This window comes from Phlebotomus argentipes, unplaced genomic scaffold (assembly GCF_947086385.1).
Source record: "Phlebotomus argentipes unplaced genomic scaffold, Phlebotomus argentipes genome assembly contig_39, whole genome shotgun sequence".
In the NCBI taxonomy this organism is placed as follows: Eukaryota; Metazoa; Arthropoda; class Insecta; order Diptera; family Psychodidae; genus Phlebotomus; species Phlebotomus argentipes.
This window is the reverse complement of record NW_026776182.1, coordinates 823,524-851,350: the sequence shown is the minus strand read 5'-3', so window position 1 is coordinate 851,350 and position 27,827 is coordinate 823,524. Positions and strand designations below refer to the sequence as shown.

The 27,827-nt window shown below is 41.4% G+C and overlaps 9 protein-coding genes across 10 annotated transcripts; 5 read left to right on the top strand and 4 right to left on the bottom strand.

The window, feature by feature from the left end:
• Nucleotides 1-1,404: 1,404 nt before the first annotated feature.
• On the bottom strand, nucleotides 1,405-7,764 carry LOC132263709 (BTB/POZ domain-containing protein 7). Its single transcript, XM_059763633.1, has 4 exons — nucleotides 7,378-7,764; nucleotides 3,397-5,621; nucleotides 2,949-3,328; nucleotides 1,405-1,963 (listed from the first exon to the last, which is right to left on the bottom strand). The coding sequence occupies exons 2-4, from the start codon at nucleotides 5,603-5,605 to the stop codon at nucleotides 1,826-1,828; spliced, it is 2,727 nt and encodes a 908-aa protein (XP_059619616.1). The 5' UTR covers nucleotides 5,606-5,621; nucleotides 7,378-7,764; the 3' UTR covers nucleotides 1,405-1,825.
• A 136-nt stretch (nucleotides 7,765-7,900) lies between these two features.
• Nucleotides 7,901-9,593, top strand: LOC132263715 (TGF-beta-activated kinase 1 and MAP3K7-binding protein 1-like). Its single transcript, XM_059763646.1, has 2 exons — nucleotides 7,901-8,178; nucleotides 8,239-9,593. Exons 1-2 carry the CDS (start codon nucleotides 8,003-8,005, stop codon nucleotides 9,470-9,472), a joined length of 1,410 nt encoding a protein of 469 aa, XP_059619629.1. The 5' UTR covers nucleotides 7,901-8,002; the 3' UTR covers nucleotides 9,473-9,593.
• Nucleotides 9,463-12,053, bottom strand: LOC132263719 (selenoprotein P-like). Its single transcript, XM_059763654.1, has 3 exons — nucleotides 11,717-12,053; nucleotides 11,346-11,652; nucleotides 9,463-10,237 (listed from the first exon to the last, which is right to left on the bottom strand). Coding segments are annotated over exons 1-3 (975 nt in total). The 5' UTR covers nucleotides 11,719-12,053; the 3' UTR covers nucleotides 9,463-9,571.
• Nucleotides 12,054-13,153: 1,100 nt separating this feature from the next.
• LOC132263741 (hydroxysteroid dehydrogenase-like protein 2) lies at nucleotides 13,154-14,875 on the top strand. The gene is made up of 2 exons (XM_059763682.1): nucleotides 13,154-13,321; nucleotides 13,562-14,875. Exons 1-2 carry the CDS (start codon nucleotides 13,308-13,310, stop codon nucleotides 14,787-14,789), a joined length of 1,242 nt encoding a protein of 413 aa, XP_059619665.1. The 5' UTR covers nucleotides 13,154-13,307; the 3' UTR covers nucleotides 14,790-14,875.
• On the bottom strand, nucleotides 14,863-15,808 carry LOC132263743 (tRNA-splicing endonuclease subunit Sen34). Its single transcript, XM_059763684.1, has 2 exons — nucleotides 15,712-15,808; nucleotides 14,863-15,652 (listed from the first exon to the last, which is right to left on the bottom strand). Exons 1-2 carry the CDS (start codon nucleotides 15,767-15,769, stop codon nucleotides 14,880-14,882), a joined length of 831 nt encoding a protein of 276 aa, XP_059619667.1. The 5' UTR covers nucleotides 15,770-15,808; the 3' UTR covers nucleotides 14,863-14,879.
• A 1,237-nt stretch (nucleotides 15,809-17,045) lies between these two features.
• LOC132263745 (GPALPP motifs-containing protein 1) lies at nucleotides 17,046-20,160 on the top strand. 2 transcript variants are annotated; one of them, XM_059763686.1, is made up of 5 exons: nucleotides 17,071-17,156; nucleotides 17,215-17,237; nucleotides 18,331-18,752; nucleotides 19,626-19,827; nucleotides 19,899-20,160. In XM_059763686.1, the coding sequence occupies exons 3-5, from the start codon at nucleotides 18,340-18,342 to the stop codon at nucleotides 20,046-20,048; spliced, it is 765 nt and encodes a 254-aa protein (XP_059619669.1). In that variant the 5' UTR covers nucleotides 17,071-17,156; nucleotides 17,215-17,237; nucleotides 18,331-18,339; the 3' UTR covers nucleotides 20,049-20,160. The 2 variants fall into 2 exon arrangements, with proteins under 2 accessions (XP_059619670.1, XP_059619669.1); XM_059763687.1 differs by lacking the exon at nucleotides 17,215-17,237 and having other exon boundaries at nucleotides 17,046-17,156.
• On the top strand, nucleotides 17,231-18,230 carry LOC132263742 (phosphatidate cytidylyltransferase, mitochondrial). The gene has a single exon (XM_059763683.1). The coding sequence runs from the start codon at nucleotides 17,266-17,268 to the stop codon at nucleotides 18,220-18,222; it is 957 nt and encodes a 318-aa protein (XP_059619666.1). The 5' UTR covers nucleotides 17,231-17,265; the 3' UTR covers nucleotides 18,223-18,230.
• On the bottom strand, nucleotides 20,135-21,041 carry LOC132263744 (cyclin-C). The gene is made up of 2 exons (XM_059763685.1): nucleotides 20,408-21,041; nucleotides 20,135-20,347 (listed from the first exon to the last, which is right to left on the bottom strand). The coding sequence occupies exons 1-2, from the start codon at nucleotides 20,993-20,995 to the stop codon at nucleotides 20,135-20,137; spliced, it is 801 nt and encodes a 266-aa protein (XP_059619668.1). The 5' UTR covers nucleotides 20,996-21,041.
• Nucleotides 21,042-21,445: 404 nt separating this feature from the next.
• Nucleotides 21,446-27,780, top strand: LOC132263712 (serine/threonine-protein kinase polo). The gene is made up of 7 exons (XM_059763639.1): nucleotides 21,446-21,711; nucleotides 23,191-23,415; nucleotides 23,488-23,692; nucleotides 23,761-23,953; nucleotides 25,312-25,887; nucleotides 25,957-26,200; nucleotides 27,305-27,780. Exons 1-7 carry the CDS (start codon nucleotides 21,601-21,603, stop codon nucleotides 27,491-27,493), a joined length of 1,743 nt encoding a protein of 580 aa, XP_059619622.1. The 5' UTR covers nucleotides 21,446-21,600; the 3' UTR covers nucleotides 27,494-27,780.
• Nucleotides 27,781-27,827: the final 47 nt, after the last annotated feature.

The window sequence follows — 27,827 nt, the reverse complement described above, 5'->3', positions numbered from 1 at the left end:
ACTGCACGATTTTTTTTGTGTACTTTTCGCTTAATTTAAATATCCCTTCATCTGCACAAATTCCATTTTCAATTTTATTGTAGTAAAGTTTAAAGTAAATGTTTGTTTTTACGTTATTTCCTATTATTCCTCTTGTTTAAAAATAAATTATGTATTTTTTTATATATATTTATTCTCCATAGTTATTTGATCCTTATTTCTCTATATTTCTTCATCTTCTTCTTAGTTTCCTTTCTCTTTATTTATTTATTTATTATAATTTTTAATGACAATTACATGGATGATCCCATTTATTTTTTTGTCCACTTCAGAATGTGTCATTTTCTTAGCTTATTTTGCGAAACTTTAACGCATCTTTTTGTTTTTATATACAATTTAATATCTTTTGAGTTTTTCTGAATGAATTCTTACTTTCTTCTCCTTTTTACTTTGCGTTAATCATGTTTCTTTTTTTTGTTGTTTATAAGTCACTGGCAGTTCAATTTTTTTCTTTTCTCTTTTCTTTTAACATGATTTTCTAAGTGTTATTTTGTCGAGTTTCCAAAAATGAAACTATATATATATTTAATCGGGGAAAATTTCTTCACATTACAATTCGGGAAAGAGGAATTTTAGAAAAATCCTTTTTTGTCACTTTTCCACATTAATCGCTAGAAAAAAATTTCTTATATTGCATTTAAAACAAACTATGCATTATATGTATATGTTGTTTGTTATGTTTTTTTTCTTTCTTCTTTCTTCACTTTTTTTTAAAAATATACCACACTACATTATATTCAATATTCTACTTGAAAACATTTTTATGATAATTTCTCTCGAAATATTCTTGAATTTATTCATTTTTTTCTTTCTTTAATTATTGTTACGTATAATTTGTGTTATTTTTCTGTTTTTTTTTTCTTTGCCTTCTCTTACGAATAATTCATCAATCTAGATTTTCTTCTCTTCTTCTTTTTCTTTTGTTGTAATTATTTGGCCAGAAAAAAGGGACATTTTCAGCCCTTAGAAATTTGCAAACTAAAAAACATTCATCATCATTCAGATGGGAAACCTTTTAATAAATTAAGAAAATGAAATAAAATAAATAAAAAGCTGAACAGCCAGAAAATGTGTGCAGTTCATAAAAAAAAAACAAATATTCGATTCATAATAATTAATAATAATAGTAATAATTATAAAAAAAAATCCCCCACTTTTTGCACTTTTACGCAAATTACATTAAAATCCCACGTAATACAAAAGAACGCATTTCTAACTAATTTAAACGCCTCTCTTTTTCTCTTCGTTTATTAGCAAATTCATCACGAATGTTGTTTAATTAAAATAAAGACTTAACACGAATGCATGCTATTGAATATTTTCTTTCTCTGACAAATTTATCTTTCTTCCCTCTTTTTTTTCATCTTCCTCTTCTTTAATAAATTACACGAATAATTACTGGATTATCATATTATGTTTAAATATACATATTTCGTAATTTTTTTTTGTAACTTTCTAAATGTCAGATTTTGTAGTTTTTCTTCTCCTCCTTTTCTTCTTCTTTCATCACGCGCAACCACCTTTAGAAGTTTCTCCAACGATTCTCAACACACACACATTGGAAACTCACTTTGCTCTTCAGTCGTCATCATCGTCTTGTTTTTCACCTCCACATTATTCAGATGCTTCCTCGGTATTGAGAAAATTACTCTTGAACGATTCATTGCTCTCATCATCATCATCATCATCATCGTCTTCTCTCGCTTCACGCGGCAATTCTGCGCGAGTGTCATTTCTAGAAAGGCAAACTGAAGTGGAGGCCCACATCTGGGGCCACTTGGAGCTTCTATAAAAATCGCGGTGGGCCTGAGTGATATGATCCAGGCGCCGGACTCTGTCGGTGCATCGCATAGGGTGACGGAGACGGTGGGCCGCGCATGAAGTGGTGGAAATTGCTTGGAGACGGCGTCGACATGTGACGATGCTGCAGGAAAAGAGAAGCATTTATGTAGCTAATCATCATCTTGCAATTCTAAAGACGTCTTGAACTAGACTATTGAAGTACTTAGAAACTTCTTCCAAAATAGCCTAACATTGCAACAAAATTTAAGTCTCTTTGCACACATGGGCTAATGCTAGAAAGGATACTAAGGCAGTTAGGGACTGTATTCTGTCCTTATGGCAAAATATCTGTGAATTCACGCACGTGGAATCACGATTGCGATAACAACGTGACTAAAACCTCCTTAAATATTTCATGCGTGACACGTGAGTTAAGCCTCGTTCACACTGTGTACGGAATTTCTTGTGGCCTTAAACTGCCTAATTATCCTTTAACATTAGCCCATGTGTGCAAAAGGCTCTTAAAAGACCTTCTGTTGTTCAAAATAGTTATAGAGTCTTGCAAAATCTTTCCATCGAGCCCAAAATCGTAATGATCGGTTAAATAGAACCGAAGTTATAGCGTTGTTAATATTGAAACTTAAAATCTCCATAACTTCGGTTCTATTACTTCAGCAATAAGTTATAACTTATGTTTAGGGACCTTTCATATCTTCGGGTATCGTGGAAAATCCATAACGATTTTACCAAAATAATCGATTTTGAATTTTGAAAACTATTTATGTAATTTTAGCGTCCCTAGCGATAGTTGTATCAAGTTAGGATGTTCTGATGAGAAAAAGCATTTCACAAGATCTTTCCAATGAGCTCTTAATGATTCAGATCGGATAATTAGAAGCGAAGTTATGGCTGTTTAAATCTCAAAATTTGAACCTTAAAATCCAGGGTCTGGAAGGACTTAGATCCTTGAGTAATAATTCGTTGGAAAGGTCTTGAGGCCAGCTATAACATACTAGAAATTAGAGCAGATCCATGCCAAAGGGGCTGAACAAATGAGGAAAATGTGTTTTAGGGGTGTTCAAAATGGCGGATTTTCGTCATATTTCGTCATTTTCTCAATCACTCACTTGCATCGTGTGGACATTCATCCCAACGGCCCCAATCAAGTGACTCGATCCATCGCCCAAGTCCAATTGCATACTTTCGCCCTGCTCGCCGAGCTGCAGTTGTCCCAGCGAAGCCGTTGCCATCGCCACGTCTGGCATTATATCGGACAAGTGGCCGTCAGAGCAGGAGCTGGACTCCTGCTCGGCCATCGGCAGTCTGTAGCCTCCGCTGGCGTCGCCCTCGATGATCAGTGCTGGCAGTTCTTGGCGCCGGATGACGTGATTCTGCTGCTGCTGCTGCTGTCGCGGGAATGTCATGTTGCGTCCATAGCACGCGGCCACATTCTGCACGGCCGCAGCTTCCGTGGGCAGAGCCGGCGATGGCGGTGGTGAAGCACCATCTGAAATCAAACCCAGAAGAATAAATGTCATTTCCAATACGCTAAACAAGACTCCCAAAAGCTCTTACCATCGAGAGATCCCTCCAGTTCATCCCGAACATCATTCACTCCCCGCGTCTCGTCGACACAGTAGCAGGACGCATTCTCGAGCATATCTGCCACGGCATCCGGAAAGTTAAACTCCCTGACAACTCTCAGTCTCACTTGGCGATTGATCTCGTGCCTGGAGGACAGTGGAAGCGCAAAAGCACGCTGACAGCTCGCCGATTGACGAATTTTCTGCTCTCTCTTCGCCATTGCGGCCACAGTATTAGGATCAGGAGCAGGTAAAGCCGCCGCCACAACATCCACAGTTCCCTGACCAGCAGTGCCAAGTCTCGACACCATGTACAGCGTGTCAGGAATATCTGGCAAGTGTCGTGACAATCGCATGCGCAACATATCCAACTGCTGTGACGCCATGTGATCCTCCAGCAGAGCCTTAATCTCCTCATAGTACGGCATAAATAGTCGCGGACGCACAAATAATCCATGATTCTTCCCACCACGAATCCATGCGTTCACACGCAAATTCTCCCGATCATCGCCAATCATGTGCGACGGTGGCGTGCTGACCAATCCACGTCGGATGGCCTGATTCAGCACCTCACTGTTGGGTGGCAAGACGTGATCCATTCGCACCAACGGCAGCAACTCCGACAGAATCTCACGCAATTCCACATCACTCAAGTCACGCTTCTTAATCCCCTTCCGCGTCACTGAATGCGCCGTGTGACTTAGCAGATTCGGCTCACGATCCTCCATACGCCGAATTAGCTCCTGCTCACCCCACTTCAGCACCGCCTGCAGCACCTCCAGCTCCGAAGCCTGCAAGAAGTTACTCCGCAGAGCGCCAATGAGTTGGGATTTGTCCAGCTGATGAAGCACTTGGGAGCAGGAAATTGCGGGAAACTCCTCGCGAAGATAGTGGCAAGCTTGTCTGTACACCCAGGCAGATCCGTGCGGTTGACTGCCCCACTTGAGCACCGTCGGCAGTGTGTCCAGTGTCAGCCACTCGAGAATTAAATCCTCACATCCCTGCGCCAAGATATCCAGCTCTAAGAATCGCCCAATCTGATAGAGTTCCATAGCTTCCTCCAGCGGACTGGGACGCGTTCGTCCCGTGTGTGTCAGTGCTTGCACCTCACCAAGACTCCCCGAAGCGCCGCCGCCGCATCCGCTGCCACGCAGGATCAGCGACAAATCCACCGTGTCCAAGTAGATGGCGTGCAGCAGCACACGAGCATATCGCTTCGGTATGACTGTCTCATCGAGGACAATCCGTGTTGGCACATGGAGAGCACGCTCAGTGTGTTCATCGCCGTTGCGCGTTCGCCTCTGGATGAGATTGCGAAAGAACGGCGAACGAGCACTGAGAATTGCCTTGTGACAGGGCAACTCGAGCTTCGGTCGGAATCCATACTCGGAACTCCCTGAATCTGGCCTGTGATAGTCACTGCCTTCGGCGGTGAACACGAGAGCGGCGTCCGCATAGTCTCCCGTCTCGAGGAGATATCTCAAGTCGTGCTCCAGCGGATTGGGCGTGCCAAAGTCCTCGCCCAGACGCCGCAGCAGTCCCACATCGATGGTGGGATCGTGAGGACACAAGTCGCCAGTGTACAGGTATCGCAGCAGAGACGAGAACATCGACACGTCCACGGGTGATGAGCGGAGTTCAAGGCAAATGCGGGCGCCATATCCGGGACACCCGGCCAACAGATCCCTGAAGTAGGGACATCGCGCCGACAGCAGAGCCCGATGCACCGGAAAGACCGTTCCCCGGAACACCAAGTCGCAATCTGTGCAGTGCTTGAAGTCATACAGAGCACTCAAGTCCTGCTTGAATGTCGTGGCCGGCGGACGCGCGAGTTCCGCCTGAACGGACAAATCCTTGAGCGCCGCCAGTGATTCGTACTCATCCAGCAGCGCAGCCAACTCGAGGCTACTCCAATCCGACACAAAGTCACGCAACACGCGCCCATGATCGCAGGCCTTCGACGAGCGTCGACGGCGTATGAACTTCTTCCTCAGCGTGGCAAAGCCCGTGACCTTCTTCCTCCTCTCGCGCAAAAGGGCCCCACCGGCTGCCGCCTGCATCGCGCCACTGCCACTGCCCGTGGGGCAATCTGTCGTTGATATTGTAGCTCCCATTGTGCCACTCTCATCTGTCATACGAGATCCCGATTTACTGTCGCACCAGAAAACGCCGCAGGGCATGAGACAACCCCATAGGCTCATGCCGCCACAGGAGGACCTGCAAGAGCAAGACACAAACGCCCTCATTTCAAATCCAATCTATTATTCATCAAGACACACTTTAGGCCACACCAGCGACTCTATCTCTCTTCTATTCCATGCCACATTATTTTACTCACACACTCGCCGTACAAATTACAATTGAATCAATAAACTAAAGCCTCGTTGCAACCTTACTTCCATAACCCCATATTAAATAAGATGTCAAAAATGTGAATTCGTAAAAAGATGTTGCAAGATTACAATTCATAACATTTACTAATGTAGGAAATTTATCTTCTACGTGATCTGAAATGTGTCAAATGTTGACGTCTTAAGTCAATTTATATTTGACAAGAAAAGCCGGAAAATTCACGTGAAAACCAAGAAAATAGTGATGTTCTTATGAAGATAAACACATATTTATTGGCTTTTTCTGGCCATTTGTGCACATTTTAATGCATCAGATTGAGATTATGAGTTTCCGGACATTCTTCGACTCTTTCAAATACATAAAAAGCTGTATTCTTATTCTATTTACTATTCACGCGTACGCTCAAATGTCACAACAAAGTCATTTTCCTGGACAATATGGTCAGCAAAATCCTTTAAAAATCCCATCGGAAACACGCCTAATGTCAAGAACAGTAATTGGGATTCACTATTTTGAAGTTCCTTGACATTAATTTCGGAGAAACACGGAAAAATGGCCAGAAACTGGGCGGAATTGGGAATATTCTACCCTTAAAACACCCTCAAAGAGCAAATCTCACACTTGACATTCTGACAGCTGTCAAATCTTAAAAAATACACTCAAACTTTGTCTTGCAACGCCTTCTCGATCGTATTTCAATCGTTCTTTACACCAGCGCCGCCAGTCGGCCATCAATATAAGCTATGAAAACGTAAATTTGCAACATTGGTAGCTTTTACGAAACTAAAATACGAAATCAGTAATGTTGCAACGACTCATAAGTCCTTCGGAGCAGAGGAAGTGATTCTTCTCCGCCGCCACGGATGAATAGAATCTCCTTGGCTCACTAATCACCGAGACTATTGCATAATACAGCAGATAACACATTGATATCATCCCCAAATTAGATTCTTGCTGCACACTCAAAGCATGCTTGGCAATAATCTTCTGACAACATCTTTCTGTATTTTGTGTACATTTTCCAATTACTTCATGCGTGCAGAATGAAACTTCAGAAACATTTGTATTATTAACTTCTGCAGAAGCGTAGAAAACACAAGAGTTAAATAACCTGGAGAAACTGCTGATTAATAAAGAGAAAAATTGCACATCATTCGGACTTTCCGTGAATTGCAACACAAAATGAAACATTCTGCAAGTGTGCTTTAGGGTTTTATTGCATTAAAAACAGTAGATTTAAGTCGAAAAGTCCCAACATTTTTGACTCCACTTCGCGACGATCAAAGGGAAATGCGGAAATATAAACAATCTGACTTTTGAACTTTGAGCAGAGATTTTTTTTTCGATATTCCTTTTGACGTAAGCACAAATTATCGATCCTGGGGCGAGGGAAAATTCCTGCACTATTCTTCAATTGCTCTTAACTATACTTCCGCCCTTTTTGCCACAGAATTTCCACCACATTTCCTCCACAGCGACAGTCATTTTTTCTACTCTTTGCAATATCTTGAGCGCATTTTGCCAAGGAATTTCCTCCACACTTTCTCTTTGCCCTTTCCGGACACACACGCACACAACACACTTAAGATGCAGCCCCTGACGTGCTGACCTCGAAAATTACCTTCAATCATTGTTACTCTGCAGAAATGACAACCAAATCACGTCTCAGTGTCTCGAAGATGCAGACATTTCAGTGAAATATTTTCCTTTCAGGGAATGCGAAGCAAACAAATGTTCAATTTACTGGCTGTCAGCCATGTTTACTGTGTTTCCTCTCAGACTTCGAATCTGCCACTTTTCACACGTACATTTTTCACCCAAATATCAGCGCACACATTCCGTCCTCATTTTCACCACCAGCACCAAATCAATTCCTGGACTTCCGTGCAAATCTTACGCATGAATTTGCAAAGAGAAATTCACTTTTTCATCGTGAAAATCCACGGAAAACTCACACGGAATTTCACTACTCTCTCTCCACCAACTTCGACACTTTGGATAATTTCACTGTGCAGGATAATGTTTTTGGGGTTGTCGCATTGCATTATCCAAGATGTCGGATGTGCTGAATATCCAACTGTCTCACCTGTGCGTGAGTGGGAGAGAGAGAAGACTATCGTTCGCCGCGAAAACTTCGAAAACAGCTGACGTCTCGTTCAGTGTGAAGTAAGCGGCGCATTTTCGGCAGGCGGCCGAGGAAAAAGTTTATATTTTCCCACCGCGATTTTCTTGCAATTTCCCCGCAAATGTCTGACCATTTGGACTCGGAGAGTAAACTATGGACTGACGATTTGCAGGTGTGCACACAAACAGGCGCCGGTTTCGCCACCAATCAGCAATATCGCGAGGACGGAGCCAGAAACAATGAAGCTTCCTTCAAGTTTCGCGACAGAAGCTTTCACATCAAGGTCGATGAAAATACGTGAGTTTGTGGGCAATTTTCCCGGGAATTCTCTGGATGAATGTGAGACTCTTGTTCCAGATGCTTGTATGCCATTTGCTCAGGACACAATGGTTCCAAAGTGGCGCATCTCGCCATACAGAAGATCGCGGCTGAAATCGCCTTTGGCGGCCTCAGCGGGAAGACGAATGAGGAGGAGGTGAAGGAAGTGCTCAGGCAGACGTTCATCACCGTGGAGAAGACATATCTGGAGACAATTGACACGCTGTTGGCCAGGAAGGCCATTCGTCAGTACGAGATCCCCGAGGGAATCAGTCAGTATGAAATATCGCAGAAGTATCAGGATATTCTGGATGAGCTGAAGCAGATCAATGAGGAATTGTCGGTGGGAACGAGTGTCGTGATTGCCCTTATCTGCCACGGGAAGCTCTACATTGCGAATGTGGGCAATTGCCGGGCTCTGCTCTGCAAGAGTGACACAAACAATGTCCTGCGTGTTGTGCAACTGAGTGTCGATCACAATCTCTACAATGAGGATGAGATTCTGAGGCTTTGTCAGCTCGGTCTGGACACTCAATCCCTCCGACAGGCGCCACTGAACTGCACCCGATGCATCGGCAGCTATATGAACAAGACTGGCTATCGGGATTGTGACTTTCTGTCCGGCGCCACGGCAGAGCCAGTTATCTCACAGCCGGAAATTGTGGGCGCAATTCCCGTGGACGAGACCTGCAGCTTCCTGATTCTCATGTCTGGCGGAATGTGCAAGACACTGCAGGAGATCTTCTCCATGGAGATCAGTCAGGTGAACAAGGAGATGATCCAAATGGCTGTGGAGCAATTCCGCTCGCAATCCACGCTGGCCGGCGTGGCGCAGTCGATGGTGCACAAGATCGTTCAGTTCCATCATGATCTCTACATTGAGCACGTGCAGGAGCGCAGGGATGAGGAGATGCCGCTGCCCTTCACACGACGCGACGATATCACACTGTTGATAAGGAACTTCAACTTTGTCATGCCGAAGTCGAGCAAAAGAGGCGCCGTGAGATTCAATTCCATCGTGCGCGAGCATCCAGCCAACAATTCCATCGTCTTCTCAGACACAAACACCTTGTCCAGTACAAACACTTCGCAGTACATCAACACCAACAGCTCCACATCCTCGTATTCCGACACAAACAGTCGCTACAGGAGAGATCAGCAGAAGATCACGCCATATGTGGACTTCACCGAGTACTACAGAAACGTCGAGCAAGCGAGGCAGAGCAATAAACTTCCGCCTGGAATTGACTTTGATGAAAATGTGCCTCTTTAAGCTTATACACACATAAGAAGAAGAAAAAAACTTGCGTGATTTTTGAAACGATTTTTATACTTAAACAGTTTTTATTAGTCAAAAATACAGTATTTGCACTTAGAGAGTGTAATCTAGCCACTGCAAGAGTTTCTCATAGTGATCATCCATCTGCTTAATATCCTGTGTGCTGTTGACTTCGGTGAAGAACTCCTCAAAATCCCCAATAACTGGTGAGACTTCGTCAAACATTATTTGTCCGTTGTCCGAGGGAATTTTATACGTTTTCACCTTTTGGTACTGATCACGCTTGTCATTGACAAAAATCACCTTTTCCTCCTCCAGTTCAGTGTCATTTGCATCCTCCAACATCCCAACGGGAGGCAACACTGTGGTCACTTCCTGGTATTCCGTTGGAATGGAATTGTGATCCGCTGTGAGTCGCTCACCGCGATCGGAATTCAAGTGTCCGTGAAATGTGGCGTTGTCCGTGCGCAAAATGATATAATTGTACTTTGTGAATGTTGACTGATTGCCAAAGTGATGAATGTGCTCCACGGGAAGGATGACTTTAATTGGTATCACGAATCCTTCGTCATCTTCTTGCTTCTGTGATGTTGTCTCGAGGAGTTCTTCGCCAGAAGATTCCTGCAGTGACATCGAATTCTCCTGCTGCTCATTCTCACTGAGATTCGCTCTCGTGCTCGTCTCCGTGTCCTCAGGACTGGTGGTGGTGGTTGTCTGGACAGGCGGATTGAGGGGAATTGGCGGGATTCTGTAGGATATCTGTGTGAGAGAGAATCGCGAGAACACTTGTAGTAAATATGATAATGATTTTCCAAGGCGGAGATAATACAGTCAGAAGTGGTGTACAGCTCAGCAGAAGTACTTAAGAAGTGGAAGTGTTCAAAATCTTACAATATTCCTTTGCTGTGTGCTTCTTTTACTAACAAATTATCCGTGATTTTTTGGATTTCCTTTCATTTTTACGCAGAAATCAGGGCAGAAATAATCATATGTATCTTTTTTCTAGGTTATGTAACGTTTCAAGGACAAATTTAGGCAATTTAGTGAATAATTTGCATTCTAGCACAGCAATTCTTCGGCTTAAGTCTGAGAGATCGCTAGTTTTTCGCAGAATTCTGTATTTGTATGCAAAAAACATTACTTTTCTGCACATTTAATACCAAGAAATACAAGAAATGCTTGCTAAGATCAAACATAACCTGAAAAAGAGTATTTTGGACACTTTCTAGACGATTTTGACTTTTATTCAGCAATTTTGAGTTCATTGACAAATCATAACAGATGATTTTGTACTCTAGAAAGCTTCCAAAGCGTCCAAACAGAATCCTTGAAGATCTTCTAGTGCTATTTTTTAGGTTATGATTGAAAGAATGACTAAAAAAGAATCGATTTGAAGACGGATTTTACGGAAATGTCCGATGGAAATGTCCGATGGAAACTTCAGAGATTTATTTAAGACGTTTCAGACTTTAAGAACTTCATGCGCTGGAAGTGTTTAGAAAGTGGTGTACAGATTTATGGCACATTATCTTCCCCTTGTGCTTTTCTTTTTTCACTGTTGATTGAGACAATGCTGACCTCACAGAGAGCGAGAGATAAGCTGGGAAAATATTTCAAAGAAATCCTACATTGCAGCTTCATTAACTTAAGGTCATGAATAATTCATTTTGCGCCTATATCTAAATGATAATATAATCTCTCTTGATCAGTACGCTAAACAGTAAGTGGAAAATTGGTAATTATCGTGTGATTGCGCGCTTCAAGGAATCAATCCTATATGGCTTCAATTGCAGAGACACGAAAGACACTGCATAGAAAGTGCATGGAAAATGCGAAGTGAATTCACGGCAAAAGTGAAAGTACTCACGTTGCAGGAGCCGCAAGGAGCGTCGTAGATCGTGGAGAGGATCGAGGCCTTCACGTATGGATACTGAACGAAGCTCCAAGGTGGAACGATGATATATACAAGGCGTGAGCAGTGATCTATTACGTAAACCTGATTCTTGCCCATATTCTGGAGACTCTCGTGCTGCGACTGGTGCACAATTGGTATGTTTTTGATGCTGTTTTTGACTATGTTGAAGTCAACGGATGATATATTGCCCCCACTGATGCCCACAAAGTGAATTGACTTGTATCCAGCGTCTTCGAACCGATTTCTAAGTTCATTCAACCTGCAAAAGAGACAACTTTTTAGTCCCGCTGCACTATTGATAATGGACGCGAGCGCGGTTTTACATAGAAATCTGTCGAAGACAAAATTGTCAGGAGATGCACTTGAACAGGACACTAATCTGACCCTCGAGATTCACTGTGGCATTGCCAATGTCGAATCTCTGGCACAAGTTGAAGTCCTCATCGATGAGCTGTTGCGTATCACGAATCCACCTCAAGTCACTCACGCTGGGATTTGCCCACGCGACCACGGAGCACAGGAGCGGAATCAGCACGCTCTTCCACATCACTGAGATTGGTTGAAATTTGAAATGTGTTACATGCACGAAGCTCAGACAGGCACTGGGGCGATTGAAGTTCATTGATTCATTTAAGCGCACACAAACCACACAATTTTCCTTTAAACTTTATCGCCGCCGAGAGCTCCGTGATATATTGCGATGCGACCTTTCACCTTGAGTGCCGCAGAGCGTTTAATCGCGGCCCAGCATCTATGAAATTTTTCATGAGAATCTTGAGAGATAAATTTCTCTTATTTATTCCCATTCCCACAAAAATTTCTCTTTACTGGTGTGGTCTCTTTCACACCGTTGTGAAGCATCCACACGCTCAAAATAATTGTGGTGATTTTTTATCTCACGCGCGCAATTCAAGTCGCGCCATCAGAGTCTGAGATTCTCTGTTATGCAATGTTGACGGTTTATTTGTTTATTTTCAGGATGTCGGCTCTCATGACGCTGAAACCTGCCAAATTGGCCATTATTACACATGATCTGCCGATTGTCTATTCATTTCCTCAACACTTTTAGTGAAACAGACACTCAGGAACATCCTTATCGAGGTGTCCTTGCCGAAATATCAGATCTTTATAGCAAAATCATTCTTTGAGGCTAGATTTAAATGATATTTCTACGTGTGATTTGACTGATCCTTGCGCATTCCTAAAGGACTTTGGATGTTCTGATAGCGACACATTTCGATTCCTAGTTCTCCAGAAAAACACTCAGCTACGGAAATGAGTAGAATTCTTATTTAATTAATTAGTGTGACACCTTATTTGCCACGGAGCACGCATTAATGATTATTATTATGATTATTGTTTTGATCATTCATTCATTCATTCTATTTGACATTTTTATAGCGATTTTTTTCGACGATTGATCGCGATATCATAGATCCCGATAAGATGATTCTGTGCGAAGACTAATCGTTGGACAGTCTTGTAGATTATGAGTAGAAGCAATCGTTTTTTAAATCAATATTACAAAGCTTTGTTTTACTTCAAGTACAATTTATGGAAGGAATGAAAGCAATCAATTGAACTATATAAATTCTTTTTAATTTGGGAAAATTATGGGGAAACAGTCAACAAATTTCAAGTGCATGTTCAGATTGGAATTTGAAAATTATAGTTTCCAACATGAAGAATTTCCCATGAACAGTTAAGGACTGTCGTTCGGCCGGCAATGGACGAAGATCACAAATACGTTGTTTCGTTACTGGGCAGCCGACCATAAACATCCATAATACACTTGCTGGAGTCAAGATAATTCGATTCATTTCTGTCTTTTCTTGCTTATTGAGTCTTGTTAAGGTTTTGTAGTGTTTTAGCGTGTCAATTTGTAAAAAGTAATTGAAGTGTCGAAGCAGAAATATGATGAATACTGGGTAAGTTAGTGCCAATTGAGGTCACATTACTGTACTTTTGGGTATTTTACAAACAGATTCTCGCATATTTTATTCAATCGTGTGTAAATCTGCTGAACTTTGAACATTGTTCGCTTGTGTTATTCTGTCTCGTCATTTGAACGGTATCTAATCTGCGAATTCACAGTACAATTCACCAATGATTCTGCGATAAAAAATATATTTTAATTATATCATCCCTTGTTTTGCAATGCAATTAAGGAAACTCGCCGGCCGGACATTGTTTATCACGGGCGCTTCGCGTGGAATTGGCAAGGCGATTGCCCTGAAGGCAGCTCGCGATGGAGCCAACATTGTCATAGCCGCCAAGACGGTGAATCCGCATCCGAAACTGCCCGGAACGATCTACACGGCGGCTGCGGAAGTTGAGGCGGCCGGAGGAAAGGCTCTCGCCTGCGCCGTGGACATCCGGGATGAGAATCAGGTGCGCGAAGCCATCCAGTCGGCGGTGGCGAAGTTCGGTGGGATTGATATTGTTGTGAACAATGCCAGTGCGATCTCGCTGACGCCAACGGAACAGACTGACATGAAGCGATACGACTTGATGCACAGCATCAACACGCGGGGAACATTCTTGGTGTCCAAGGAGTGCCTGCCGTACTTGAAGCAGAGCAATCACGCGCACATCCTGAACATCTCGCCACCCTTGAACATGAGTCCGCACTGGTTTGGGCCTCACGTGGCCTACACAATGGCCAAGTATGGCATGTCCATGTGCGTTCTGGGCATGTCGCATGAGCTCAAGTCCCTGGGAATTGGCGTGAATGCTCTGTGGCCACGCACGGCGATCTCCACGGCGGCCATGGATATGCTGGCGGGAGAGGGAAACACGAAATACTACCGGAAGCCCGAGATCATGGCTGATGCCGCGTACGTGATACTCTGTCGTGAGCCACGTTCAACCACTGGAAGCTTCTACATCGACGACGAAGTGCTGAACAGCGCTGGAGTCAGCGATTTGCGTGAATACGCGTGTGATCCTGAGTTTGCTGATCAACTGCTGCCGGATTTCTTCCTGGAGTACGACAAAGCCCAGATGGACAAGATGACGGAGGCAATTAAGACACCGGCAAGGAACAGTGACGCTTCCAGTGGCAATATTGCTGGACTCTTTGCCAAAATCGAGAGTCTGATGAGTGAAGAGTTGGTGAAGCGAGTCGGCGCCAGTTATTCGTTCAACTTGAAGGGCAAGGAAGCCGGAGCCTGGTATATTGATCTCACAAGTGGCTCTGGGAAGTGTGGCAAGGGACAACCACAAGTTCCCGCCGATGCCACACTCACGATGGACACGGCGCACTTCTACGACATGTTTAGTGGAAAACTCAAGCCGGCCAATGCCTTCATGTCGGGAAAGCTGAAGATTTCCGGAGATTTGTCCAAAGCCATGAAACTGGAGAAACTCATGGGCAGTTTGAAGTCTAAACTCTGAGGAAAAAGGAGCGTCAATTTATCATTTATGCATTCACATGTGGAATATGTATTTTTTCAAGCATTAAAAGGGGTTTTTATTTAATCCGTGTTACGTTATAAACTGCGAAGTCAGGTAAATTATCTTTCCGGAAGTGTCTTCGTATGCAAACATGCAGGATTTCTTCACTCCCACGCACAATCTGTTGCACGCGACGAATTTCCTGGAATCCACTTCACTGTCCTCCAGAACATGAACAACGTGAGATGCGTGAACGAGAAGAGGATCGCTGGGATAGATGAGAAAATCGCCGCCAAATGTCGATCCGGACGTGACGAAAACTCCCTTTTCCCACAAACTGCTGAACACTTTGTACTTGAGCTCATCCATCCTGCTAAAGGGCGGCAGAATCACGCTTTCTTCCTCACTTCCGCGGAACATGTGCTCTGTGGGAATCTGCACAAGGAGATTCTCTCTGCTCAGTTCAGGAATCTCATTTATCTTGTCCTGGAGGATTTTTTCCCTGTCCAAAACAACATCTGCCTCTTTCACACCAGATTTGAGAAGCTTCTGTCGCTGTCCTGACATTATTTTCTCGAGATTCTCCTCCAATTCTCCGACTTTCCTCTTCTTCAAGATTCTCCTTTGATCCTGAAGCTGCGCATCCAGAAAACTCCTGTATTGCTGGACACACTCTGGCGCTGGCGGTGCACGCAATCCTGAGTTCCTCCTCAGCGACACCAAGCCCTTCTCCACCAGAAATCTCACCTCGATCTCAGAGAAAACCGCCGGTAAACCGCCAATTGCATTGCTTCTGGGATTGTTTACATTGCATCCAATCAAGGTTCCCACAATTCTGTGCTCCGTCCGAAGTGTCATGTAATCTGCAAGCAATGAGAATACTCGTAATTGATGGACAGTCATTATTGCCACCAGCACACACCATTTGTGTTGAAGAGAAATCCACGATTTTCAATTATATTCAATTGAATTGCACTCATTTGGCATGTAAACAGAAAATATGGCGGCACGGCTGCCAACGTGATGAATCAAAAAGTTCACTGAATAACGGCCATTCGGACTTTTTCCACAGGGTGATTCTGAATAAGTTCCTCCCGCTCTAGCTTGGCTCTAGGAAATATGGAAGTATGTATTAGAAATCCCTGAAGCTGCGTGTCGTACGATATCTAATGCTTTTCTATTGAATTCGTCCATCATTTGATTTTCTTATGACAGCGGAAATTAAAAGATAAAAAATACGCTCAAAAGTTTTATTCAAAAGCATATAGCGTTATGTCCTTTTCCTCTTGTTTTCCTTTCGGCTGGTCGAATTGATACTCCAGAAGTCGCTTTCTGGGTTCCTCCGCTTCGAACATTCGGCCGCTTTGCGACTGTCCGCGTCTTGTCGATGTTCGGGAGTCAACTTTTGGCATTTCTCAGCTTTAGCGTCCTCAGGAGGTACTAAAAAGACTAAGCCCAGAGATTAGAGATTCTTCCTGGGATCCTCAGTGGTCTTAGTTACCTTCTTCTGCCGCCTGGTCACACTTCGAAGGGCTAGGAAACTTAGTGCTAGAAGGACCAGAGAACGCAAGAGAAAATGAGTCGAACCATCCCACTGAAGAAGTCCGAGGCAAGGCGTAATTATGCCCCTCAAAAGTATCTCTGTGTCGTGCTTCCTCCGAAAGAAATGTAGGAAACAAAGAATCTTGCTCACGGTTTTCCTCCTGCTTTTTAAGCCATTTGGCGAAAAGATCTCGCGTTTCCTTTGTCAAGGCCCTTCGATTCCTCTGTCACTATACATAATTAAAGGGTTTTCGTTTGTTGCTCACGACTGACCGAACAAAACTGATAAGAATTGGGCCAATTGAACACTGTCGTTGACTTTTGAGTTGAAATTGCTGCAAATATGAATAATTTCAGTGAAATTATCACTTAATTCGGATTTAAAGCATTTTTCCTTATTCAGGATCATGTTCAGGCGCTCTGTGGTCATAGTGGAATAAATTCTGGTGGGAAAATGATCCCTGAAATTGCCTTTGCTGCAAGCGGCAGTGAAAAGACCTAAGAGATTTTCTGCACAACTTCAAAAAAGCCAAGAAAAAAGCAGAATTCTGAAAATAAAACCTCCCTAATATTGCTTATTCCACTCTTGATTGTAGAAGCGCTTCTCTTAAATTCTCTTATATTTTTCTACGCCAGAGAATTGTCTGGCAGGATTGCTGGTCTTATTTCTATTGCAGATATTGTAAGGGCAGTTTGTGAAGCTGTCATGTGTATTTTGGCCGCCGGAGGTGTTTTTAGGAGACAAATCAATTAAGATAGTTCAAAATAGTACAAAATACTTGTAGATCACACAAAAGACTTTCACGGAATCACGAGAAGTTAAAGGTAAGACATTGAAATTATGCTAAATTCAGTTAATCGCAGAAAGTATACTTATTTTTAGGTTATCCCGGTTATCTGTTTATTGTGAGTCGAAGAAGATTTCTAGTATAAAATGGGCTCTTTGAGTGCCGGACTTGATCTCTGTCGAAGAATCATGCGGAGATTCCCGAGGAATATTTCTTTCAGCTTCGCTTATGGTTCTGGTGTGAAGTCACAGATTGGGTATGAGAAGAAGCAGCTCAACGACAATATTGTGGACTTGATTCTGTGCGTGGACGATGAGCGAATGCAGGATTGGCATCGAGAGAACATAGAGATGAATCCCAGGGATTACTCAGGACTAAAGGCTCTCGGGGCGTCCACAATTACCAGATATCAGACATCAATTCCCGCCAAAGTGTACTGCAATACGCTGATTCCCGTGGAAGAGGAGGGAATCACCATCAAATACGGCGTGACGCGAAAGTCAGATTTGATCAGAGATGCGACAGAATGGACAGATTTGTACCTCGCAGGACGTCTGCAGAAGCCTGTGCAATTCCTACACGAGCCGCCGAAGAAAGTGAAGGAAGCTCTGGAGAGAAATCTACAAACTGCTCTCACAGTTGCTCTTCTCCTGCTTCCGGAGAAATTCACGAGCTTCAATCTCTTCCACACGATCGCCGAGTTGAGTTATTCCGGTGATTTTCGCATGGTTTTCGGAGAGAATCCCAACAAAGTGAAGAATATCGTGAAGCCTCAATTGGAGTCCTTCCACAAGCTCTACTCGCCTTTTATTGTCCAGCAACGCGAGTGGCTTCAATGTCCAGAAAGCATCGGCGGAATGTATTGTCAGGACAAATCTGAGAGAATTGTGCTTGATCAGTTGAAATCCATCCCTTTTGTGTATCCAGCGACAGCATTGAGTGTGCGCTTGAGGGAGGATTACAGAGAGCACTTGAGGAATATCCTGCGATCGAGAGTTTTCCGCTCAAGTGCTCTGCAATCGCTGAAAAATATCCCAACCGCCGGTCTAGTCAAGTCCTTAAAGTATAGTTACAAGAAAGCACTGAAGACTTTCTCAAAGTGATCCAGAGAATAATAATGCAAATATGTTTTATAAATGCAAGCAGAAGTAGAAGAATACAGAGATTTTTTATTAATACAGTGCTATTTTTCTATTTCTTCCCTTTTTTAGTGGACAAAAATGGATGAGGACGATGTTGCTTTTGGTCCTGCGTTGCCTCCGCATTTGTTGAAGACGTCCGGAAGTGCTGCAGAACAGAGAATTGTTGGTCCAAGCATGCCGCCGGACTTTAGACCATCAGAGGCAGGAAACGCGATTGAAGACACTCAATCAGATGAAGATGATGACGATGAGGTGACAATTGGGCCATCAATGCCAGGAGAAGTGCTCAACAGTCGTTCCCAACTGGAATTGGAAGAGCGCGCGCTGCAAATGAAGCTGAATGCGCTGGAAGGAGCGACTGGAAGTGCATCATCGGAAGTGCAGAGTCGAGAAGAGTGGATGACTGAGTTGCCTGAAGTTCGGAAGCTGTCTCACATGGGAATAGGACCCAGACAATTTCGACAGAAAGAAGGACCAGACTTTTCCGACAGGTAAAAAGCACAATCTAACGAAAATCCGCCATTTTGAAAACCCCTAAAACACATTTTCCTTATTTGCTCAGTCTCTATAGCGTGCATAAGCCCCAAATTTTAGTATGTTGTAACTGGCCTCTAAACACTCCCAACGCATCGCCACTTAAGGATCTAGGACCTTGTAAACCCTAGAAATTAGGGATCAAAATTTGGAAATTAAAATCACCATAACTCCGCTTCTAATTAACCGATCGGAATAATTTTGAGTTCATTGGAAAGATCTCTTCAAATGCCATTTCCCACTCAAGCAACACAATTTGATAGAACCACCGCTAGGGGCGCCAAAGTTGCAAAAAGAATTTTCTAAAATTTAAAGCGATATAACTCAAAAACGAGATGATGCATTTTCTTTAAATTTTAGTATGTTGTAACTGAGATCAAGACCTTTCCAGCAAATCGTTATATGTAAGGATTGAGATTACAGGAGCGGAGATATGGACGGTCAAAGTTCACACTTTTACAGGCTCCTATCTCCACTGTTTACTGACTGATTTCGCTCATCTCTTCACTTAAAGACGTATCTCGGCGTCCTTTAGTAGGCTGCATCCACCATCAGTCTGTGACGTCATCAGTGACACCGCCATGTTGATTTAACTTTGAACGCCTGTATCTCGGCAACTAAACGATGCATTCGAATAAGATTTTAGTATGTTGTAGTCCAAGTCAGGACGAATCTAAAATCAGATTATACCTTCCCATGGAAGTAATAGAATCGGAGTTATGGCGGTTTAAAGTTTTTGTTTTAAAATGTCCTAAAACTTTGATTCTTTTGTTGTCTCTAAAATTCTACATAAAGCAACGCATTTTCACTTTTTTTTGCTTTCTTTCAAGATCATCTTGGACAGATACACCGCAAGGAAAGGCAGAGAAGAGTAAAAGCAAAGAAGGACCTTCGAGTACTGTGATATTTGAGCAAAAGAGGGTGAAAGAACACGACAAGGCGATGGAGAAGTTGAAGAAGAAGCACGAGAAGGAGCACAAGAGGAAGAAATCCCTGCTGGAAATGCATCAAGAAGCGAGAAAGAAGAAAAAGGTAGTGTCTTTTATTTACAAGCTCGTCAAAGAGGTGGATTCTTTATAAATTACATACAATTTTTTAACAAGGACAAAAAGGTGAAAGAAGAAAGACGAACATTCAGTCGAGAAGTGGATTTGGCTGTGAATAAATTTGACGAGACGAGAAAACAGGCAGCAATTAAGAAATCCCAGCAGTTGAACAACAGATTTTCCGCAGGATCAAGTAAATTTCTCTAACATTAATGCTCATAATCAGTCAATTTGGGGGATCTAATGTGAAATGCAAAGGATACAAAAATGAATTTGGAATAAATGATTGACTTTTATCGCTGCGGTGGAGGTTTTGGCTTTGGCATCTTATTCAGTAGTTCCTGTATTTCCTTCTTCTCATCGTAGTTCTTCCACAGCTCGAACAGATTCACGATGATCCTCGCGATTTCCTGCACTTTGTCCATATCGACATTGAGTTCGGCAAACCAGCCTTTCTGGTCCTTCTGCAGGATCACACAGGCGATCTGAAGGCATCCTATTGCAATCTGCAAAAGGGACATTGGGTTAGCAAGGCTCCCGAGGGGCTGGGAGAGGCGGATTCCCACCTGATAGGGGGGATAGAGAAGGCTCACGTCTGTGCGCAAGGAGTCATTGATGATGCGCCACGTGAGCGTGAGCAGCTGCTCCTCCTGCCCAATGTCCTGAATCAACTGCAGGAGTGGCCGATAGGGCTGATACACAATCAGGCAGCAGTCTAGATTCTCCAGCAAGTAGAATTCACACTCCAGAATGTGATTTGTCCTGTAGGGAAACTCCTGGTGGTATGCGAAGCTGAACTTGTTCTTGATCACGGTTTGACACGTCGAGATGAGTCGTGAGTTGGAAATCACACCGAATTCCTCCACTTTGGACGCCAGGAAGATGCATGTGGGCGCCAGCAGGAGTGGATCGATGCACTTCAGGGAGTTCCGGGCGTAGAATCTCTTAAAGTACACCGTTGCCGTGGCAATGACTTGCTGGCGAATCTTCAGCGTCTCGCCGAGGATTTGTATGAGATTCGAGAAGAATATGAACACCTTCTGGTACTCATCCTCCGTGAGGATTTGCAAATCATACTGCCTCTCCCGTATGAGATCCTGCTTATCCAGAATCCACTGCTGATTGTGAGAACTCTGCCAAAAGTTTCCAGCCATTTTTCACTCTTTCGCTCTCCTCGTCAAAAACAAATAAAACTGACACATCGCGGGATGTGCGAAGTTCAGGGATCGGCATGAAGAGGGAGAACTCATCGAATCGTTAAGTTTTTTGGGCCTTTAAACTTTTCTGGGATAAGAGAAATGTCAAATGCTTGACCGTTTTTCGACACATTTTCCCATTTCTTCGGCAAATATTTGATTTTCCCTCCCAATTTTCGCCCATGCAAGAGATTTCGCGGAGAAACGGAGAAAATCGCAGTGAGATATTTGAAGATAACATTTGTTTTTCGCTCAAATTGTTTGAAACATCTCGTACAATTTGCCGTTTTTAGACGAGCTGTCATCTGGCATCAGTGGAAGTGAGAAGGCAACAGACCATCGAGCGTGAGTGAGAAGAGGACGCACAGCGTGGACTCTGTGCATCGCATTCACATTTCAAATACAGTTTCTTCGGACTCTCGAGTGGCGACAATTTTCTCATCAGCTTATTATTTGGCGTGTTTTTTTAGTCCCTTTGTAATCAATTTTACTAGCTGTTCTACACGTAAAAACTCTGTGGCAGTGCTTGTCTATTAATTAAGCTATTTAGTTACACTGGAAAAATGACCTCAGCTCGGAAAATTGATGTCAACACCGCAACTGACGACATTCCTCTGGAATTGTATGATGCTTCCACGAAAATCAAGTATCAGCGGGCCAGATATTTCGGAAAGGTATGGAAAATTGCTTCAATTGATCGTGCAATTATTTGTAAATGTGCCGAGCTTGGTTTCGCGATGCCAAAAGATGTAAAATACCTGGAAATTGACCACAAAGTTCGCCATGCAATTGTTTAGCCCATTGCCGGCCGACTTGTTCTTTGCCCCGGAAAAAAGAGAAGAAGAAAAAATGCATCTTCAGTGCCTAAAATCCCGTTCTCGCCATTTCATTCTGCACACTCTTCGTTGAGCCCCAAACAAGTTTTCTTTTAATGATTGACTGCGACATGAGGTCCTGCTGAATGATGTAGAATTAACCTTTGCAAGGCGCTTTGCGTCCCACGTTTTTCCTTGAGAGCGTGTGTGAGCGAGAAAGGATTTGATCTTGCGATGTGCGACAACTTGAGGACAATCGCAGGAAGAGTCAGAAGCTTTGATCACAAGTTCATGAAATGAAATCATTTCTGGAGAATTAATTAATTAAAATATTAGAAGCAGAAGGAAACCTTTGATAAATGAAGGATTAAGATTAAAAATTAGTGAAATGTACGCTTTTCCAAGAAATACAGCTTGAGATTTCTTCAAATAACCATAAAACTACCCTTAAGTTTCGTTATCTCAAATCGTTCTCAATCGAAAAGGCTCAAGAAAAGAATATTTATTTAGTTTTGAGAAACTTTAAAACATTAAATTTATCATTTTGATTGGCGTTGAGACAAATTTAGATGAATAAACGAGAATAAATTGAAAATTTCACCTTAATATCGTTTTTTAGAATGCTAATATTGCTCTAAAATAATTATTTTGTGAATGTTTCAATTAATTTTATTGGATTTTTTAAAACTTTGACCAAAATATGGCTAAATGAAATAGTTTTCAAACTCGATTTTTAATAGCTTTTGAATATGTTTTATACAAATAAGTTTTGAAAAATCAACTTTACTGTATTTTACGTGAAGTTTTTTCAAGGTTTTTAAGTGAAAAAATTCAAAAATATCACAAATATTAATGAAAATTTAAAGTCTTGGAATATTTTAGGAAAATCTTTGAAAATCTAGAATTATTATGTTTATCAAAAAGACCATTTTATGCGATTAAAAGCAATTTAATTTCAAAACTGTAAAAAAATCGACTTTTCACCTGTCAAAATTGAAAATTTACCGTAAATATCGCTACGAAATTTGTCTAATTTACTTCAAGACCAACAAAATATCTTCTAATTGTCCGTCAAAATTTTTTTTCCTAATATTCCAGTTGATTTTATTGGTGTTTATTAGAATTTATTGAAGAAAACTAGAAATATTTCTTTCCAACTTTGATTTTTTATAGTCTTTCTCTACATTTCATCTCAAAAAACCTCTGAAAAATCAACTTTTGCAAATTTAAAAGTGCAAAAAGTCTCAATTAAATCTCTATGATTTCTAGGTGTTGAATTAATATTTATTCCAAAGTCTTTTTAGTAATTTTATTGATTGGAAAATTCCGTTTTTGCAGGGCGGATTTGCGAAGTGCTACGAAATAATTGATGTCAGCAACCACAAGGCGTATGCCGGCAAGGTGGTGCCGAAGAAGTTGATGGTGAAGGAGAGCCAAAAGGAGAAAATGACTCAGGAAATCGCCATTCATAGATCTCTGAATCACAAGAATATTGTGCAGTTTCACAGCTTCTTTGACGACAAGATCAACATTTACATTGTGCTGGAATTGTGCCAGAGGAGAGTGAGTATTGAGAGAATTTCCACCTTTTTCCACACATTCTCAGCCTCTTTTCCTTCTCTTTTCTCTCTCTAGTCTATGATGGAACTACATAAGCGTCGGAAATCGATAACGGACTTTGAGTGTCGATACTATATTTATCAAATTCTACAAGGACTGAAATATCTGCATGATCTCCACGTTATTCATCGTGATATTAAACTGGGAAATTTATTCCTAAATGAGGAAATGACGGTGAAAATTGGCGATTTTGGCTTGGCCACGAAGATTGAGTTTGAAGGTGAGTTGATTTGCTGACCTTTGTTGGCTTGCGAAGGTCCTGATTGTGTTTCTTATTTACTTTTCTAGGACAGAGAAAGGAGACAATCTGTGGCACGCCAAACTACATTGCGCCCGAGATCCTGAACAGGAAGGGACACTCGTATGAGGCAGATATCTGGTCTGTTGGATGCGTTATGTACACGCTGTTGGTTGGACGGCCACCGTTTGAGACGAAATCCCTCAAAGATACTTACTCCAAAATCAGGAAATGCGAATACAAGTGCGTATTATGAGAGAATATTTCCACGAGGGCCTCGAAAAATAGTCTTCAAAAGAGCAATTTGGAGTCTGAGACTTGAAATTGCTTCGAAATTTGACCAATTTTCACCCTTATTTTCCATTAAACTGATTATATTGGTCAATTTCAATTTTTTCAATTGAAAATATTTAGTACAGAAAGTCGTTTTTTGATCATTTTCGTGATTTTTTTTTTCAAACAATTCATTAAAATCTTCTTTAACCGATAAATTGGTAAAGCGCAGTGAAGAAACCACATTTTTGTGATCTTTTTCTATAAAGAAAACCTTGGATAAATTAAGAGAATGCAAGAGAGTTCTTTTCAAAATTGTTATGTGTTTTTAGCTTGTCAAATAATGATTTTAAGATGTTTTTTTTCGAAAAAAACAATCTGATTTTATTCCAAATTTAGAGAATTCGCTGAATTTTTGACTTAGATTTTATATTTCATCATGAAAAGTTATGTTCAATCGTGGTTAAAAGATGAATGATATAAAATAGATTTAAGGGTGCAAAACAACTTGAAAAGTATAAGTAAAAATATCCAGAAGATTTAATATTTCTCTTATAATTCCATCAAATATCGACTTTTAATGTCGCTCAGAGCGAAAAGTACGGCGTAAACTATCAAAAGTCGGCTTTATGTACTTTATTGGTCGTTGCAGCTTTACAGATTTCGTATTAAAGTTCGTAAAAGCTACCAATTTGGTGTTGCAACTTTACGCTTTTCATAGCTTACATTGGCGACCGTCCAGTGGCGCTAGTGTAAAGTACGACTGAAATACGAACGAAAAGCCGTTGCAAAACAAAGTTGGGAGTTTATTTAATGCGAATTTCAACTGTCAAAAAGCCATTTCTTTTTCTCAACATTTGAGATGCGACTTAAAGAGTAATTTTAAGGGCAAATTATTCTAACATGCGCCCAGTTTTTAGCCATTTTCATCAAACTTTACGTAAGGAAATGATTATTAGTGTTCTAAACTAATGTTTTCTAACAAATAACCTCAATCTGGTGCATTGAAATGTGCACAAATGAACAGATAAATGCAATAAATTTGTGTTTATGAACCAGAAAACTTCAATATCGTCTGGTTTATTGATCTTGCTTAGTAAAATTATTAGTGACATTAGTAAAAGTTATGAATGTCTAACTTGCATTTGAAGTTTTACGAATTAATAACTTTGACAGCTCCTTTTAATATATGTTATTAAATTAAAGTTGCAACGATTTCTTAGTCTAATATTTCCAAGATTTTTTTTAAAGAGTTTTCGAGGAACTCGTCGATTTGTCTATGATTCATATATTGAGATTAACACTGAAATGTTGTGTTTTCCGTGTAGAATTCCAAATGTCTTGAGAACAACTTCTGCTGACATGATTGTGGCGATGCTGCAATCGCAGCCATCGAAGCGTCCGAGTGTTAACAAACTCTTCCGCTTTGAGTTCCTCATGAGCAATCCGATTCCCGTGTCGCTGCCCACCTCGTGTCTCACCATGCCGCCGCGGGCTGATCAGCTGGAGTACATTGAGAGTGTGGGCAATCGCAAGCCACTGTCGATGGTGAATGGCGTGATCTCGACGGCTGTCGCTGCCATGAAGGCGTCACACAAGCCGAGTCCACAGAAGGAGCAGATGAAGATGGGTCCGGCGTATCCCAATGATAAGGCGTATCATCGTGATGTGCGTGAACTCCAGAGGGATCTGCACGTGCTGCTTGCGGAGCTGGACAAGAAGCCGAGCAAGACGAATGCTGTGATGACGCTGGAGAACACAGATCCGGCGTCTCAGCCAATGTATTGGGTGTCCAAGTGGGTGGACTACAGCGACAAGTATGGCTTTGGCTACCAATTGTGCGATGAGGGTGTGGGTGTCCTGTTCAACGATGCGACCAAATTGATCATCCTCAGCAATGGAATGTAAGTTTTTTTTAGACAGACGAGAAGAGATGGATTTCCTCTTACTTCTGTGCGTGTGTGTTTTTGCAGAAATGTCCACTTCATCGATCGCAATGGCGGCGAAACGTACATGACGATGGATCAGTTCCCGCAGGAGATTGACAAGAAGATCAGATTGCTGACATACTTCAAGCGCTACATGTCGGAGCATTTGGTGAAAACGGGAGCGTCAAATGTGACGGAATTCGATGGTCTCTCCAGAGTTCCTCATCTGTATGCTTGGTTTAGGACAAATTGCGCAGTGATTATGTACTTGACAAATGGAACTGTTCAGGTAAATTTTTACACTTACAAAAACTATACGTTCTTGAGCTAAGAAATGAGGTTTTCTTGAAGGAAAGGTCTTGAAATTAGACTTTTTTCGGTATTTTTGGTGCAATTTCATGCTTTTCGATCATCGTTAATTTAAGTTTTTGACTTTCCGTTGAAACGAAATTGATTTCGGTATTTTAATGTGATCTTGAAATTATTTATGACTAAATTAAATTAAGTTTTCGATCTTTCCTTGAACTGAGTCAGATTTCGCATATTAATTATATATTTTTCGCCATTATTTTAAGTCTTTTTAGCCAACTAAATTTGAAATAAGGTTTCCAAAAATGTATTTCAATATTATTATTTACTTGAAATTACTTACGACTAGATTTAAGAATATTTCAGCTTTAATATTCAACCTTATTTTCGACTTAAAATAAGCCTTTTTAGTCACATTGATAAGATATTGAAAAATACTTGAAACAAAGCGATTAAACAGAGCAAGAAAGACTAAAATTCAGTAAATTTGATCATAAAACCAAGTCGATTTTGAAGTGAAAACTTATTAAGAAGGGATTTTTCTTATTTTCTTTCCCGGTTTTTTGTGGGTTTGTGAAAAAACTTGTTTTTAATTTCGTCCAGACGAGAAATAAAATGTTTTTTTTCTACGCTTTTAGACTAAAAACAAGGAATTTTCTTTATAATTTCAAAACATTTTTACGCAGAAAAACAAGGATTTTATCCATGTTTTGTCCTAAGAAGAAAATAATACTGGTTTTAAGGCTGACAAGGACTTGAATTTATATTAAAATTTGGAGTTTTCCCAAGAATTGGGACTAAAGTCAAGGAATAAAAAGACTTAATCGTTTTCTAGCCCAAAAAATCTAGTTTTAAGGAAGAATAAAGACTTGAATGTCGACTTGAAAGTCAAGGAAAACAAGTTATGATTGTGTTTTAACTCGAAAAATGCTGATTTTAAAGAAAAATCAAATCTAAAAAGTCCTAAATTTGTCCTAAAATTTGTATTTTTTATATTTTAAGTCTAAAATCGACTAAATTCTATCCTGATTTTTCTCTCAATTGTGAACTAAATTGTTTTTTGATTTAATTGTACTTCTTTCAGCTAAACTTCTCTGATCACGTCAAGATTATCCTGTGTCCGCGAATGCAGGCGGTGACGGTGATTGAGCCGGACAAGAACTTCCGCACCTACACTTTCACCACAATCCTGGAGAGCGGCTGCTCGGCTGACTTGTTGGGCAAGATAAGATATGCCGCCGAGCGACTTGGGACGTGCTTTGAGGAGCAATAATTAAGTCGCCAGCGTGTCTTCAGTTATGTTTTCTGTGTTCGTGTTGACACTCATAGTCGAATTATTCTCAAAAAGATGGATAAAATAATATAGAAGATAAAGAAGAACAAGTCTGAAGACTGATTTCGGCTAAAACAAGAAGATTTGATGATGTTGAAGATGGAAGAAATTGAACATTTTGAGATATATAAAAATTGTCCATTTGCCACTTAGAAACTCACGACGTCGATTAATATTCTAAGGAAGCTTGATGTGAAGATTAAGTAGAGATTAGGTGTATTTTTTTTTTTTATAAAATTTAGAGAAAGAGAAACAAAGGATTTAAGGCACTTTC